The sequence below is a fragment of the Solanum dulcamara genome, chromosome 9 (genome assembly GCF_947179165.1).
Source record: "Solanum dulcamara chromosome 9, daSolDulc1.2, whole genome shotgun sequence".
Taxonomy (NCBI): Eukaryota; Viridiplantae; Streptophyta; class Magnoliopsida; order Solanales; family Solanaceae; genus Solanum; species Solanum dulcamara.
In genome coordinates, this window is record NC_077245.1 from 62,093,070 (window position 1) to 62,110,006 (window position 16,937).

At 33.1% G+C, this 16,937-nt stretch overlaps 1 protein-coding gene across 2 annotated transcripts; it reads left to right on the forward strand.

Moving 5' to 3' along the window:
* The first annotated feature begins 7,383 nt into the window (after positions 1-7,383).
* LOC129902801 (SUN domain-containing protein 4) lies at positions 7,384-11,830 on the forward strand. Of its 2 annotated transcripts, none has more exons than XM_055978208.1 (5): positions 7,384-7,678; positions 8,109-8,335; positions 8,884-10,133; positions 10,270-10,355; positions 11,536-11,830. In XM_055978208.1, the coding sequence occupies exons 2-5, from the start codon at positions 8,176-8,178 to the stop codon at positions 11,762-11,764; spliced, it is 1,725 nt and encodes a 574-aa protein (XP_055834183.1). In that variant the 5' UTR covers positions 7,384-7,678; positions 8,109-8,175; the 3' UTR covers positions 11,765-11,830. The 2 variants fall into 2 exon arrangements, with proteins under 2 accessions (XP_055834183.1, XP_055834184.1); XM_055978209.1 differs by lacking the exon at positions 7,384-7,678 and adding an exon at positions 7,685-7,825.
* Positions 11,831-16,937: the final 5,107 nt, after the last annotated feature.

A 16,937-nucleotide genomic window follows, 5' to 3' on the forward strand; every position in this document is an offset into this window, starting at 1 on the left:
TTGGCTGGCCCACATAATTGGAGTGTAGTATAAAGAACTCCGTGGGTGTCTACTAACCCCCGCTGTCTACAATAACTCTCGGCACATGGTCAGGAACACGTGTGCATCCTTATCTTTCCACCCTGAAACTATGATGGGTCCATTTTTTGGAACCTCTCATAGCGGCGTTACTTGTGGTCAGTCAACATGAATACAAGTACACCCTGAGTTCCCCCTACCTGTACTCCACCCTCATTAGCTCTATGGCCCGCAGGTGGCTAGCCCACCGGACCCTGACAATTGGAATTTGATACTGTCCTAGGGTCTGAGCCTCTGCTCTTGTCTGAGAACCCTCAGGTGTACCTATCGCCCCTACACTCTGATTAAATCCTTCGAGCGCATTTAATACTCGCATCAAAGTGGCCTGAAGCAATGGTGCAGTAGCAAGATATGAAGGGACCCGTTCCTCTCTAGCATCAATCCGTGGCTCAAGAGAAGCCTCTCTAGCATGACCTCTAGCTGGTACTGCCTCTCGGGCATGGCCTCTACCTTCCGCCACTCCACGACCATGGCCTATAGCTCGGCCTCCATCTCTACCCTTAGCTGGGGTCCCAACATCAACCTCGGAGAGTGTCTCATCTCCTCCACCACTCATCGTAGCTCTAGATCTAGCAATTTTTCAAAAAGGACACACGACAATTCAGTACCAATACAACTAACCACATATAATACAAATTGGAAGAATAAAAGGGGAAATTTCCTAAAAGTCCTCATAGCCACTCAAAGATAAGTGTAGACGTCTCTGTAATGATCCTCAAGACTCTACTTAGACTCGGCTTATATACAAGTGATACTTATGAACCTGGGCTCTGATACCATTTTATCATGACCCGAATCCAGGTGTGATGGCACATATCTCAACTCACCGAGTCAAGTCAGCCTAAAGCCCAACAAAAAGTAAGTGCGGATGAAAATAAAATTAATCAAACTTTAACTTAATCAAAACACACAAAATAAACTCAAAATCCCCCAAGATTGGTTGTCACGTGTACAGGCCACTAATATATTACTGAAGTATAAAAAGAAATACAGTCACAATATCTTTGTCTATAGAATATGACTAAAACATAATAAAAGAGTAAGAGGTGTCCGCTAAATGGATGTAACAGCTACCTCAACAATCAAAATGATAGCCTCAGATATGGTAGAAAACACTGAGAGATCAAGCAGGTTTGGGATCACAACCTACATAAGTGTAGAAGCAAGGAGTAAGTACCAAACAACACGGTACTCAGTAAGTGGACAACTAAAACTAAGCAAAGCTCAATAGATATAAGTACTCTTGTTCTCCCAAATAAACCTCCTTAATTACAACCTGCATAAAACCAGCCCAACTCTACACTTTGTACCATAATAATAATAATTCAGTCCAAAAATACTCATTATTAGTCTCATCAAATGAATCATATCAAGTCAAGTTCAACATATATAGAGTAATAAGGTGTAAACACAAATTCACAAATATAAAAAAGGTGCGATGCAATGCAATAAACTGATGCATGTCTGTCCTATCGGTACACATCAGCTGAATCACAGTATGGAACCCATGGGGGACATTTCTGTCCATGTAACCTGACACGGAGCATGTGGCCCATCCCTTCAATATACATATCCTGCCATAGAGCGTGTGGACCGACCCCTTTGTTTCATAATACCTTCCACGGAGCGTATGGCCCGACCCCTTTATTTCATATCATTTTCTAGTATTAGCACAGTATATCAGAACCAATGCAATCAATTAAGGTTCATATAATTCACAATAATCGCATGATATCAATAATAATTTTCATATCTCATATCAATATAGTCACTTCACATGTCCAAAATAAGTCAATAATCTCATCACATCGATCACACCAATACACGTTATTAGATTGCCATTTTATACCCCTCATCTATATTTTTAAGATAACTCATACAGTCAATAACCCAGTCTAATTCTCATTACTCTCCAACGCACGTAACAAAGATATAATAAGCTTAAACTGAGGTTTAGAAGTTCACTTGCCTCAAATAATCAAGAAATCATTCAGGGACTTGAGCCTTTCCTTTTTGTTGGGCCTCCAAATCAATGTAATCTAGTCAAATAAATAATAACAACAAGATTTTGAAACTAATAACACCCATATTACTATATGCCTAAGCTAGACCCAAAAAAACTCACCCAATCTATAGTCAATTCCTAATTTTGATGTGTGTCATATTCTTAAATTTTAAGCTTAAGGTCAAGTCTCATTCCTCCAAACAATATAAATCTAATATGGTATTCATCTAATAGAATACACCTAATATATTAAATATTCATCTCTCAAGCTTAAATGAAAATATTTATAATTAAAATAGGACCCAAATTCTATATACGATGAGACCATACGTGTCAGACAACAACTTCTAATAGCCTAACTTAATGGCTTAACCTCAAATTCTCACCCAGATTAATCTATTACTTCATATGCTAATTTTTATCAACCTTACCAAGCCTTATCGCTAAGTTGTCATCACTGCAAAAAAAAAAAGGCATAATCATGCCTTCCTATATGTCATATTGTAATGATTACAATTGACCACAACAATAATAAAAAGGAAACGTCAAAGTTAACTATTATCTGAGTGTTTGTAACAACTCACTGTGCAGACCAATACCGTCTCCAATTTCTCCAATTTGTTAAGCGGCACTCCTTTATTTTTCTCTTTTTTTTTTTAAACGAATGGAGAGCATTAATTGCACTAATAACAGAAATTTAGGCCACTTCACGTAGTTTAGCAGAGAAAAATGGGTCTGGCCCACATCTAGACCCCTTAGCACTACTATATTCTTAAGGTTTTAACCTAAAAAAAAATTAAATTATAAATTTTCCAATTTAGTCTTATATATGGGAAAATGGTATGGGGTATTAAATAAGTCAACAATTTAGCCCACCAATTAAATTAATTATCTAAAATTATCTCTCAACTAATTAATCCGAGTTACACAATAGTCCAGAATTTTTAAATTTAAATTTACGGAATGGATCTTTTATGAAAGAAGGAAGACTTATTCTCGAAATGACCTAACGGGTCATTACAGATACATATAAGTAAACATGTTGAGGTGCAAGTTGTGATATTCTACATGTGTTCTGTTGTTATGATGTGAGAACGGTTAGATTGGCTGATTCATTCTATGTAGGTTGTATTTGTGGAGGTTCGGATGGTGTATGACGGAGCACTTGTGTTCTGTATTGCTTAACTTAGAGTCGGATAGGGATACTTGTTGAGTACCGTTGTTGTTTGGTACTCACTCTCTTGTTTTCTACACTTGTTTAGGTTACGAGCACAAATCATCTTGACTACTCCTTCTCACCTTTGTTCGAGGTTTACTTGAGTAGTTCATGAGGCAAGCTTGTCACTTTGACAGACATCACTTACTTTCTATTATGTTTTTATTCTATTCTAGATACAAAGACATTCAGACTTGTATTTCTTTTGCATTGATGTAATGCTTAGAGGATTGTACACGTGACACCAGGTTTTGGGGGCTAAACTTAAGTTTTGTGATATCTATCCAAAATGTCAACGTTATGCTAGTCCTTATTCCGTTTTACTTCTATTTTTCTTCTTTTATTGGGTTTTAGGCTAACTTGTCTTGTGGGTTAAGACATGTGTCATCACACCCGTATTTGGATTGTGACAGTACACAACTTTATTCAATCTATTTTCTTTTTAATGAGTTGCGAATTGTATCAGTTATATTCAAATTTTAGTGTTTAATGACTTAAGGCCTCATTTGTTTTCATTAAGGTTAAGACGTTTGAATCTGAATAGGCAACTAAACATTAAATTGTGGTCTCTAGATCTGAACTATGAATGATTAAGACTGTTTGTTTTCAATATTTGAATATGCATATGAAATTAAACATTACAATATTAGTAAAATATTATAAAAAATTTCATTTCAATAAAAAAGTATTACTTTTTGATAAAAAGTAACATTTTAAATATTTATATTTAATTAAAAAATTAAATTGTATGATATGCAAATAATATTTATATATCAATATAAAAATTATTGTAACATCATTTTTTTATGAATTCAACATAAACATCTTTTCACAATTTTTTTATCTAATTAATTCAATAATAAAGAAGGTTTCACATTATCAATGCCTAACATATATTCTAGCTAATTAGAAAAATTAAAGAATTTCTATGTTTGTCCCGATGGCCTTAATCCAATTCTCTAACTTGTGAACCTTTAGCGTCATCCATGCTTTTTTATAGCTGTTACTTTCACAAAATATACTAACAGTATACATAATGGTTCTTGCTATCCAAGTCCATCTAATTTTTTTTTATATTTTTCAAAGTAAGGCGCACTTTTGTTTTAAAATCAATAACTCCAAAACAATACTCATCTTCTCATCAATTTCCAATTGAGATGAAAATATTTTTTTTTTCTTTCCCAATTTTTTTCTTTTACTTGAAACTGTAGATTGGGATGAAAAATTATTAGGAGCTACATCATTTTTGTCACCAACTTGATCTTCAACTCAATCATTTTATGGTAATAGATATATAATAGACACTAGGACGGGGATAGGTATAACTTATATAGACTCCAACCATGTACTCGTGATGAAATTGAACCTTCAAATAGTTTTGTACACAAATCTGAAAAGGGTAGAGGTAAAATATTCAATGATTTTGCTTTTGGATGTGCCTATATTCAAATATAAGAGATCATACTTTTAAGAAAAAATTACCTAAATACACAAATTATTTTACCATATTTTCTAAAATTTCCTAGCATTTGAAAAAATTACAAAAATTTCTACTCTCTTCTATTTTTGGATACATCATTTTATGCGATATGTCGGGATGTACGTGATATATTGGGACGTTGAGTAATGTATCAGAAATTGAGATATGATGTATCGAGACATTGATGGATGTATCCGAAATCGAAATGCGATGTATCAGAACATTTTTGGGACGCATTCAAATTCCACCCAATGTAATTTTTTTTTGTAATTTGGAAAATAGTAGGGATACGATGTAATTAGCTATTAACACTATGTGATTTATGTAATTCCTACTACTTTTGATGGGAAAATCAAACCTTTTTTCGAGCAAAATAAAGAGAAAAATTTATTAAATAATACTAACATTTATGTACTAATCCCACTCACTATTAGATATCATAATAATATTGATTGCTTGATCATAAATATTGTCAGTTCTTTTAGTTATTGACAACCAAGCTTAATATTTTTCTTTAGATAATCATAATGATTTTTCATTTGTTTTTTAGGGAACATCTCACAACGGGTTTGATCATACAAGCAGGTTTGATGATTAAACAATCTCAATAAAATTAGTGATATAAAATAAATTTTTAATAAAAGACCTCAAGTATATACATAGTTCAACAATAATGCTATTAAAACTCTCCTACAAATCTGATTCGTTCAAATTTTTTCAGATCCATTAAAAGACTATTCAAAAAAAGAAACAAATGCACATAATTAGCGTAATCTGAATATTAAGATTTAGATCTAAAAACCAAACACACTTAATGGATTGACTCAGAATGATGAAAATTCAAACCTCCATTAAGTGCAAACAAATGAAACCTAGAGCTTGCTTGGATAGACTTATTTTAAGTACTTTTAAAGTTAAAATAGCTTCTAAGCTCTTTTATGGTGTTTGAGTAAAATGAAGAAAGTGTTTTTGAATACTCATTTTAAGATAAAACAGTTTAAAAAAGATTAAAGTGAAAAATCGTGATTTCCAACTTTAAAAAAACTTTTCTAAACAGACTCCTAGTCACTTCTTGGGTTGTATGATACTTATGTCTTTCACCTACCTTGTATTGTACTTCCACACTTTTATCCATCTGAGATAATTTTAGTATCATTTTCTCTTCCACATTGTGCATTGTATGATATGTTTTAGCTTAGAAGGTTTGCAAGATGGGTATTGATTTGTTGGGTGCCTTGTCACGGCTTAAATGTTAGATTTGATCATGACAAAAAGATGTATGAAGCTCTAAGCACTATAGTATTTGTTTAGAATTTTAATTTTGATATTCTACGTATATTAAGTGTTAATTTTTTTTAAAATTTCTTAAATTTAATGTCTAGTCAAATATTTTTACATAAAATGAAATGGAACAGGTAATTAATATAATACTTGGGAAAACGAGCTAAAAGGGATACACAAGAGTTTCAATGAATAAAAAAGGATTTTTCTTTTTTTTTCTTTGTTAATTATGGGAAATGAGGGTTGAATTAGAATATTTAAAAGTTTAGGGTAAACATTAAAAAGATTAAAACACAACCCCAAAAAATCTCCTCTTCATATTTCAAAATTCAAAATTTCTTATTTCCTCCATCACTTTTTTATCAATCTGTCTTTTTCTTCTTTTCTTGTTTCTTTTTCCCTTCATCTTCTTCTTCCTTAACTTCTTTGCCTTTTTTCTTCGGCGTTTTTCCCTTTCTTTTCAACTTTTTGTGTTTTCATCTTCTTCTTCTTTGGATGTTGTCATCATCATTTTTTTTCTTCACTTCGATTTGATTGTAAAATTATGAAAAAAATTTGATGAAAAAAATTCAAAATATTGAAAGAATTTCGTAGTTTGTCGAAAAACAATTGAGAGTTACTTAAGAAAGAAGATATGTTATTTATATAAACATGAGTTGTTTAAGCAATCGAGAGATGTTGTTTTAACAACCATACGTTGTTTAGTTCAAACAACCAGAAATTGTTTAAACAATCAGAAGTTTTTTAAATAATCCTAAGTTGTTTAGTTCAAACAACCAAAAAATGTTTATTAAAAACTTATGGGTTTTTAAAATATGTGTCGTTATCACTAATTAAAAAAGAGTTCCTTTTACTTCATTTTCAAGACTTGTGTCCTATTTTTTTTGTTTACACTCTCAAAGTCTCTTTTAATTCACTTTCCCATAATACTCTCTCTATCTTAATTTTGTGATTTTATTTTCTTTTAAGAAAATCTAAAAGAAATAGTTCTATAGTTTTAACTTAATTTTTTAATTTTATCTTTAATAAATTGATATTTATATATATAAATATTTGTATGACTTATTTTAAATTTTATAAATTGTAAAAATCTTGCTTTTTTTGGTTTTAACATAGAAATGTGGTAATTTACGCAAAGTGGGGCAATGGCAGACAGCAGAAAGGCAGGCCGTCCACGTATTGTACTCTGAATGGAAACCTCGGTTTCTGCGCCGATTACGCTTTTCGTGGGTGATTCCAGCTCATCAGATCTACCCCTTTACAACTGGTCCAGCTGGCATTTACATGTCATCCTCCGTTTTTAAGTTTCAATTATTGGATTGTCATCGCATTACATGTGACCCTAAACTTCTTCCCTCACTAGAATATTGGGGTTTTCTTATTAGAAAATTAAGAGAGTATATTTTTCACTGTGAAGTGGGTCCATAGTTGTTGATATACGAAGCCATCCTTCTTGTTCAAATTCCAAGTGTTTCTTTCGAGAATCAACGATAAGAGGAATTGTAGATGTGTAAGAGAAAGCCGTTAGATTGGAATTATGTGGAGTTGAAACGGCAAGGCAAAAAGATCGCTTGCCTTTTCTTTTTATATATTGGAATTTATCCATTTTGAACATCAGGTGATCTTGATTTCTTTGTTATGTTTGAAATACCCTTCAACTATTTGACTCTTTGATGATCTAATCACTCACCAAATTTGGATCCTGCTTTGATTTTATTCTTCAAATACGTGTTGTTTTGTTGTTATATGGAATATGGTATCAACGGTAATTCTCTCTTCTTGTTTTTCTTGCAATTTCCTCTTCTTTGCTGTTAGTTATACAGCTGATCAAGAGTAAAGGCCCATCAAATGCTTTATTTGATTTAGTGTGTTGAGTCATGTGCTTGCTTTATTTTTCACTTGTGAGGTACTCAATACGCTAGGCTTCTTAGCAATTCATAATTTTTTGTCCATCATTGTCAATTAACAATGCTGTTCTTCGCCCAATTTTTGAGAATTGAGCTTTTTAGGGATGATTGAAGTATAAAAGTCTCCTTTTTCTGGTGTAGGCTATTTGACCACATCTTCTTAGGATTGTTACTCTTTGAGCCACAGCAGATCAGATTTTCATGTGCAATGCAGAGATCACGCAGGGCTCTTCTGCAAAGAAGAGCTTTAGAGAAGGCAATATACGGGAGGAATCGAGCTTATAAAGTTTCTCTTTCTGCCGTTGCTGTTTTATGGGCACTTGTTTTCCTTTTGAACTTGTGGATTGGACATGGTGATTTTAATGAAGGTTAGTTCCATCAATCTGAATTTATGTACCATATTAAGTCCTCAGGTTCAACTTAGCTGAAAAGGATGATTAAGTTGCACGCAACAACATACCCAGTGTAATCCCACAAGTGGGATCTGGGTAGGGTGGAGTGAAGGTAGAGAGGCCAATTCCGATAGACTCTTAGCTCAAATAAAGCATATCAAATTAGGTTTCCAAAGGGATTGTATTAGAGAATAAGCTATGTTGAAAATAATAGCGAAAGAACATAAGCAACAACAAATAATGCAATAGGCAAAACAAACTAAATGATGCTTGATTACCTGCTAACCTTCTACCCTCATCCTTGACCTCCATAACTTCCTAGGGTCATATCCTTGGTAAGTTGGAGGTGATTAAGTTTCACCAAATTGTACAATATGCCCTTGATCCAATTCCTTTTTTATTTTTTGGAGCATTTCTGTTTTGTTTGTTTAAAAGTTGAAATTGTCTTCCATCACATCATTACTGTTATTCAGAAGTAAAAGCTTTTATCCGCGCCTTTAACATGTCATGTTTGTTTAATGTAGATGGCTCTGGAGATTTTCCTGTTGCTGTAAGAATATATACAGAAAATAAACCTCAATATGGTAGAGACACTTGTTCTGCTTTGCCCAGAACCGACAGTTCATCACAGGAAATCCAATTCGAAGATTCAGTCAAGATTTCATGTACACAGGCAGGGAAAAGTCAAGTTACGGATAGAGAATCAGCGGATGTTTTGCAAAACAGAAACCCTAGTCCTGCAATTCAAGAACAAGCTAGCGAGGGAAATCCACTTTTAGAAAAGGATGCTTCAAAATATGACAGATTTGCTCGTGCCGTGCCTCCAGGTCTTGATGAATTCAAAAGCAAGGCATTTAACGCCAAAAATCAGAACAAAATTGGCCAGGCTGAAGGAATTTTACATAGATTAGAGCCTGGAGGATCAGAGTATAATTATGCTTCTGCTTCAAAAGGAGCCAAAGTCCTGGCTTACAACAAGGAAGCAAAAGGTGCTTCCAACATCTTGAGCAGAGATAAGGACAAGTACCTTCGTAATCCTTGCTCAGCTGAAGAGAAGTTTGTTGTCATCGAACTGTCAGAAGAAACCCTTGTGGATACAGTTGAGGTTGCAAATTTTGAACATCACTCGTCTAACCTAAAAGATTTTGAGCTCCTTGGTAGTCCCATTTATCCTACAGACACATGGACCAAACTCGGCAATTTTACTGCTGGAAATGTAAGGCATGCTCAGAGGTTTCTTCTTCCAGAGCCAAAATGGGTAAGATATCTTAAACTGAATCTTCTGGGCCATTATGGTTCAGAGTTCTATTGTACCCTGAGCATTTTGGAGGTCTACGGAGTTGATGCTGTTGAAATTATGCTTGAGGATCTTATCTCTGAACAAACTAGTAATGAGGATAAATCTGTGCCCACTCAACATGTTTCTAATCATGGTGAAACTTTTCAAAATGTCAATGATGAAGTGGAAAAGGATCTTGCTGTTGGAAAAGCTGATGTTAAAAAGGGAGCAATGACAATTGATGTGCCTGACCCAGTGGAAGAAATTCATCATCAACAGGTAAATAGGATGCCGGGGGACAGTCTGAAGATACTGATGAAAAAAGTGCGATCTCTGGATATCAATTTGTCTGTTTTGGAACGATACCTGGAAGAGTTAAATTCTAGATATGGAAAGATTTTTAAAGACTTCGATTCTGAAATGGGAGAAAAAGACTTTGTTCTTCAAAATATCAGGTCCGACATAAGGGGTTTATCTCACAGCAAGGATGCCTTAGTATGTGGATTTTTTCCTCTTTATCTTTGCTCTCCTTTTTTTTTTTCCTCCAGATTCTTGTATGTGGCATAAGAATATAGTAAAGTTTACCCCAATGTTATTGACTAAATTATTCTATCACAATGCCTTTTTTCAGGGTAAAGAAGTTGTTGACCTAGTATCATGGAAATCCCTTGTTTCCACACAGCTGGAAGAAATTATCACGGGAAATGCTATTCTCAGGTATATTTTTCTCCTAATAATAGAATCGACAAGTTTCACTTAGGCATGAAGAATCTGGTATTCTGTTTAAAATATGAATAAAATAACTGGTTCAACTGCAGCAAAATTTATCCTTGTTGTTTTCCCTAGGGCTTCTGCGCAATTTGTGACCAATATGTTTTACTATCTTAAATAGACATCCTGTTTTAAAATTTATCCTTGTTGTTTTCCCTAGGGCTTCTGCGCAATTTGTGACCAATATGTTTTACTATCTTAAATAGACATCCTGTTTTAAAGTCTATTTGACCTGATTCTAGTCTATTTGTTGTTGTTTCACTCCCATAGACTTTATATATTGCTTTTCTTATTAATCATTATGCTTTCTCGACTGTTTTTTCTTCTTTTATTTGGAATTGATGCACTTGAGGCGAGGGTTTTCCGAAAACAGTCTCTCTGCCTCCACGAGGTAGTGGTAAGGTCTGCGTACACTGTACCATTCTCAGACCCTACTTTGTGGGATTTTGCTGCGTATGTTATTGTTGTTGTTGTAAGATAGGACGCCGCCCTATGTTATCTTTCAAGAAATGTATTAGTTTGTACGAGTAGAATAGTAGGTATAATTAATTGACATGAGGTAGGAATTATCCCTCTCCAATTGGGAAGCAATAGATTGTGTGATTTCATTTTTGTTTAATAATACTATGCTGCACGTATGAAGTAGGAACCTGTGGACTGAAATGAACATTAATGCAGGAATTGTTTTATGTCCAATAACTGTAGTTTTGAAAGAAACTTTCATGCCATGATATTATCTCACCAGAAGTGCTCAAATGCTCTACTACAAATCAACATTCAATTGAACTAGAGGAATTTGAACACAGAAGTCTTACTTTGCGTGCATGAACTAGAGGAATTGTAATGAACTAATCCGTATGAAACATTACTATCTCGACAAAGCTTTACTAATGTGAATTTGCTTGTGTTACTCCTCTTTTTATTAATCAAATGAAACTGTATTGGTTCCTTACATTTTGTATAAAACCAAAATTTAGATGGCTAGAAGTGAATATATTGAACAGTAGTCCAATTTCCCGTAGTAACGGTTCCTAATAAAGAAAATTTATTTTTACTTTTGCTCAATATTTGTCGGGATCCTTATTGTTCTGCATTGTGTTGTTCTAACATTTGCATCAAAATGCAGGAAGGAGGTAGAAAAGGTTCAAAGGAATCAGGTACACATGGAGAACAAAGGAATTGTTATTTTTCTTGTATGTTCATTTTTTGGATTATTGGCTCTCGTCAAGCTACTAGTAGATACAGTTTTGAGTAATTATAGGTCAGAAAATTCCAGGAAATTTTGTTCAGAGAGTTACTCCTGGTATTTTCTACTCTTGAGTTCTACCATTACAATTATAATCCTTTCATTGTAATTTATGTAATATAGCAACCACAGCATCTACTTGTTTGCCGTGTTGAATTTGGAACTAAACTTTATAGTTTGGTTGTCAAAAATCCCCCCTCCCTATCTGTGAAAAACTGGAGGGAGTATTAAGCTCCCATTTGGACATAAAATTTGGAAGTATTTTTTCCAAATATCTTCCTTGTTTATAGAATTTATTTGTGTTTCGGGAGATTTTGAAAATCAAATCTTTAAATCTCAAATATTGCTTCAGACCTCTTTTTGGTCCAAAATATGAACACTGGGACTATTTTAACATTTTAAAAATGCCCCAAACTTTCATAATTTATATAAAAAAATCCTTTTACAAAAATGTACCGCATCTATTTACGACCCAACATTAATCCATATTTAGCCTTTCCCCCCTCTTTTTTCGGTTGTATTTGGTTGAAACAGGATTTTGGGTTGACCGATAATAAATGACATCGATGAAGCAAGCATGTTTGTCTAGTACGGTTTGGTGTTCTAGATATTTATAAGAAGGCCTAATCCATCGGTGGCCCCTCAAAGTTGGCACCAACTTTCACTTAGACAACCTTAATTAAGCTTTGTTCATTTTAGACACCTCAAGTAAGGTTCTAATGTGTCATTTTGACACTTTTTTTTACAATCACCCAAATATCTAAAGTGTGTGTAATACACTTGATGCTGATGTGTCAAAGTGACCAATTAAATGAAGAAGCGTGACAGATATATCAAAAATAATTTTAAAATAATGACTTTTGATTAGAAAAAAAGTGATCATTAACTTCATTTAATTGGTGCCAACTTTGAGGGGCCACCGATGGGTTCCGCCTTGTTATATTAGTTACTATTTCCTGAGTGAGTGATATTTTTCAAAGTTACTCCTTTCTTGACAAATCCTAATTGATTTGATGAAATCAATGAAGGTAACAACCCTTTCAGTCTGTCATGTACCACTTTTGATATCACTTTGTTGATGAAATTTGACAGACTTATTGACTTCATATCTGCTAAAGTATAATATCTGATTTCTTGAGAACCATAATTAAATTTGTGTGAGTTAATGACTTGGATAAATTAGCATCATCAAAGAAAGCCAGTGCCAATGCATGTACATCATTTTACCTATTATTTTCTAGCATTTCTTTTCGGATAGAAGACACTAGTGAAGCCATCAAAACCTCCAACATTGTATTTACTCAACAACATGCAATTTGATACAACGAGAGAAGGAAATTCTTTAGAAATTCACCGCAGAAAAAGATGGAGCAGCTGTGTGAGAAGGGCTTTGGCAAGAATTTAAACGACAAAGATCTGATACAAAATATAATATACTTGTTATGTATAATAAGTAAATTAAAATATCTATCTTTAAAAATTACTAGATTTAGTCCATTGCTATTTGCTTAAAATTACCATTTTTATGGGTTTATGAAACCACAGCCCTTGGTGCCACTTCTGCTACAAGAAAATAATCCGTTTATAAAAAAAATAATCTAAAAATCTGATTCACGCAAAGTTTGATTTGAAGTTGAAAATGTGTAAAGATATAAATTTTCAAAACATATTTTACTTTTTAAAAATAAATAAAATAAAACATGACTTATACCAGAAGTTCTTATAAGGCGGAACCCATCGGTGACCCCTCAAAGTTGGCACCAACTTTCACTTAGACACTTCAACTAAGATTTATTCATTTTAGACACCTCAAGTAAGGTTCCGATGTGTCATTTTGACACTTTTTTTTACAATCACCCAAATATCTAAAGTGTGTGTAATACACTTGCCGCTGATGTGTCAAACTGACCAATTAAATGAAGTTAATGACCACTTTTTTTCTAATCAAAAGTCATTATTTTAAAATTATTTTTGATATATCTGTCACGTTTCTTCATTTAATTGGTCACTTTGACACATCAGCGTCAAGTGTATTACACACACTTTAGATATTTGGGTGATTGTAAAAAAAAGTATCAAAATGACACATCAGAACCTTACTTGAGGTGTCTAAAATGAACAAAGCTTAGTTAAGGTATCTAAGTGAAAGTTGGTGCCAACTTTCAGGGGCCACCGATGGGTTAGGCGAATATAACAATCATAGGTAGGCCTGCAACGTGATTTTGAAACTAAATATGTCAAAGACATATGATAGATTAGCTTAGAGGCACAAAGTTTGCAAAATAGTTTACTACCATGATATAAAAATTGATGTCAATACCTGATATTCTAAGTTAATTAATTGACAACTACTAAATTTTTTTTAATCAAGCAGAGGTAGTAAGCAAGTGGACCCCTTATCATTTTCTTGTTTATCATATAACCTAATGTCATATTTACGGTTTAAACTCTTTATCTGAGCATAAACAATTTGGGAAATATGGTGTCTCTATTTGGTCATCACTGTTAAATCATTTAACATATGAAGATGACACTATCATATTGAATATATAGAAAATCCTTAAATTAGATAGTAAGGATATTGAAAAGATATGAAGAAGCTTCAAGGCAATCAATCAATATAAAAAAAAACTCTTACTACATGTATACATAGGTAGTCAACAACTTTGACTAAATATTGAAAGGTGTCTGTTAACTGATCTTTAGAAGAGATGAACTGAAAATAACATAGACAAAGTGAAAGTCTATTTTCACATGCTTCGTGCGAGCATGAAAGATAAGATAGATATCTCCCACAAGTAAAATGGAGGTTCGACAAGTTGACCCAAGTTCATGTAGTAAAAATTAGTTGTCCATTAATAGATTGATCATGCATAAACTAACATACCTTTTTAACCGAATAGGAAAGGTTTAGTCGGGTGAGGCACAAATAATGGATATAAAGTAAGATGGTCTAATGGATCCGATCGTCCTGACTCGGCTTGTTCCAATCCCGATTTCGATCAGCCCCGCTCATTCTTTATTAGAGTAAATATAAGGGGATGTGGATAAGCGTAAGGACATAGGGATCGATAAGGGACGGCTCCCATACTGTTTTATCCCGCCTGGACCTCTTTCAACTCATCCCATATTTTTTTTAAAAAATTGACAAAAACTAGTCACTTCACCAATGATCATTTTGCAAAACTAGCCATTGAAGAAAGGCTAGTAATGGCTAAAATGGCCCCTACCACCCCCCTACCCTCTTAATATTTTTCAACTTATGCTTTTGCATATTTTTCGTTAATTCATGAACAAGGTCTATACATCTCAATCGAAAAAGAAGAAATTGATCGATATATTTCTCGAAATGAATGAAAAAAAAAAATGAAAAATGAAACGTAAATCATGGATCAACTAAATCAAGTTAGTAAATTTACACTTTAACTCTATTTCTCAACTATAAATACCTCTTTTTCTACATTTTCTCACAAATCTCTCTCTTTCTCACGTTTGGTATACTCCTTCCATCTTTAGTTTGAATTATTATTATTAAATTTTAATTATCGTACTTTATTTTGAGTTTATGGCCAATTTCATTCTTAAGTTATACTCAAAACTTAGATTACATCCTTAAAATATTATTCTTAGCAGAAAACATTCTCCAAGTATTTAAAAGCTAATAACTTTCATCCTTCTACTAGAATTTGTTATGAAACTAACAGATCCCACAAAAATTAAGTCACCCCTTAGCATTTCTGATTCTGTGATACGCCAAAAATATCATTGTGAACTTTTTCGGCAATTGAGTTTAGCATCATGTAAAAAATTTTAATTCACAGTTTTTTTTTAAAAAAAATTATTTTTCCTGTTATTTAATTTTAAAAATCTTGTCAATTGAAATATGTTTCTTCTCAATTGAATTTGCTAGAAGCAGTATTTGCTGGAGACTTCCACTTTTAATAATGGAGAATGAAACTTAAATGCGAGACATAATCAGAATTTTGATAACCTCAATATCAGATTACCCTAGAAAATTATTGATCTAACTACAATTTGGCTTTGAAAAAGGTGAAGATAATTAAGCTCCGACTTTGGTAAATGAGAAGAAGAGCAGATCAAGTATTCTCGTACCATCCTAACATTTTTTGTTTCAGCAAGCACTAGCGTTCAAGATTTTTAATATTCTTTTCTTCAGGAGCTTTTTATAGAAGATAATGAAATTATGCAAGAAAACTTTTGTCGATAGTCACGGAAACTACACGTGTTTTTGTAGGATCCCTTAATTTTTTGACAATATCTAACAGAAGGATGAAAATTATTAACTTTCAAATACTTGGAGGATGTTTTGTGCCAAAAACAATATTTTAAGGATGTAGTTTAAATATGGGGTATAGTTTAAGAATGTTTTTGGCCAAATTTTTTAGCTTTAATCATTTACTTGCATAATAATAATGTTTGGAATTGGGTACGTTCCTATGGGTAACATCCTATAAGGTACATATTGGATTTTGTAATTTTAATTACAAGGGTTTTACTTGCAAAGATTAAATTTATTATTTAAATATTGACGAGAAGATAATTTAGATGCCACACCCAGTAATCCAATCGTTACAACTCTACCTTATAGTAAATCTAAAGCTAGAACTGGAACCCTCATATTCCACCTAGAATGAGAAAAGGCCCAATAGGACGAAAATCATAGTCAGATGCATGACATATTTTAAAAAGGATAAGGACAAAGAGGAAGCAATTTATAAAAATATTACAAATTTAAAACTAAGAATAGGTCAAGGTAGAATATGAGGATTACTTAAACACATGGAAATGGACCACAAAGCAAGTGTGATCTACAGCTGGTGAAAGTGCTTTTAATGTTGAAAGGTTTCAAATAGGAGAACACAATCACTCATTAGCAGGAAATAGTTTGCAAAAATGCAGTATTATTAAGAGATTGGATTAAAGTGGAATTAAAAAAAGTGTAATCAACTAGAGATCAATGAAGAAGACTACTATAATTACACAAAATGCTATATGAGGTGGAAGCGATGTTGAAAAACTTGACCAACAAATTTCAATTCCAACGAAAGAACCTGAAGAGATCATAACAAAATTAGAAAGACTATTGTTGCATATGTAATTTTTCTAATGCAACTTTACTATGTAATTTGCTACTTTTGAACTTATACAAAGTTGCAGTTTGAAATTGTACTATTTCTTTTTTCTATTCAATAAAATAAGAAGGTATTAGACTTAAATTTCTTCTTCACTATTGTCATGACCCGATCTCTCGAGTCATGATG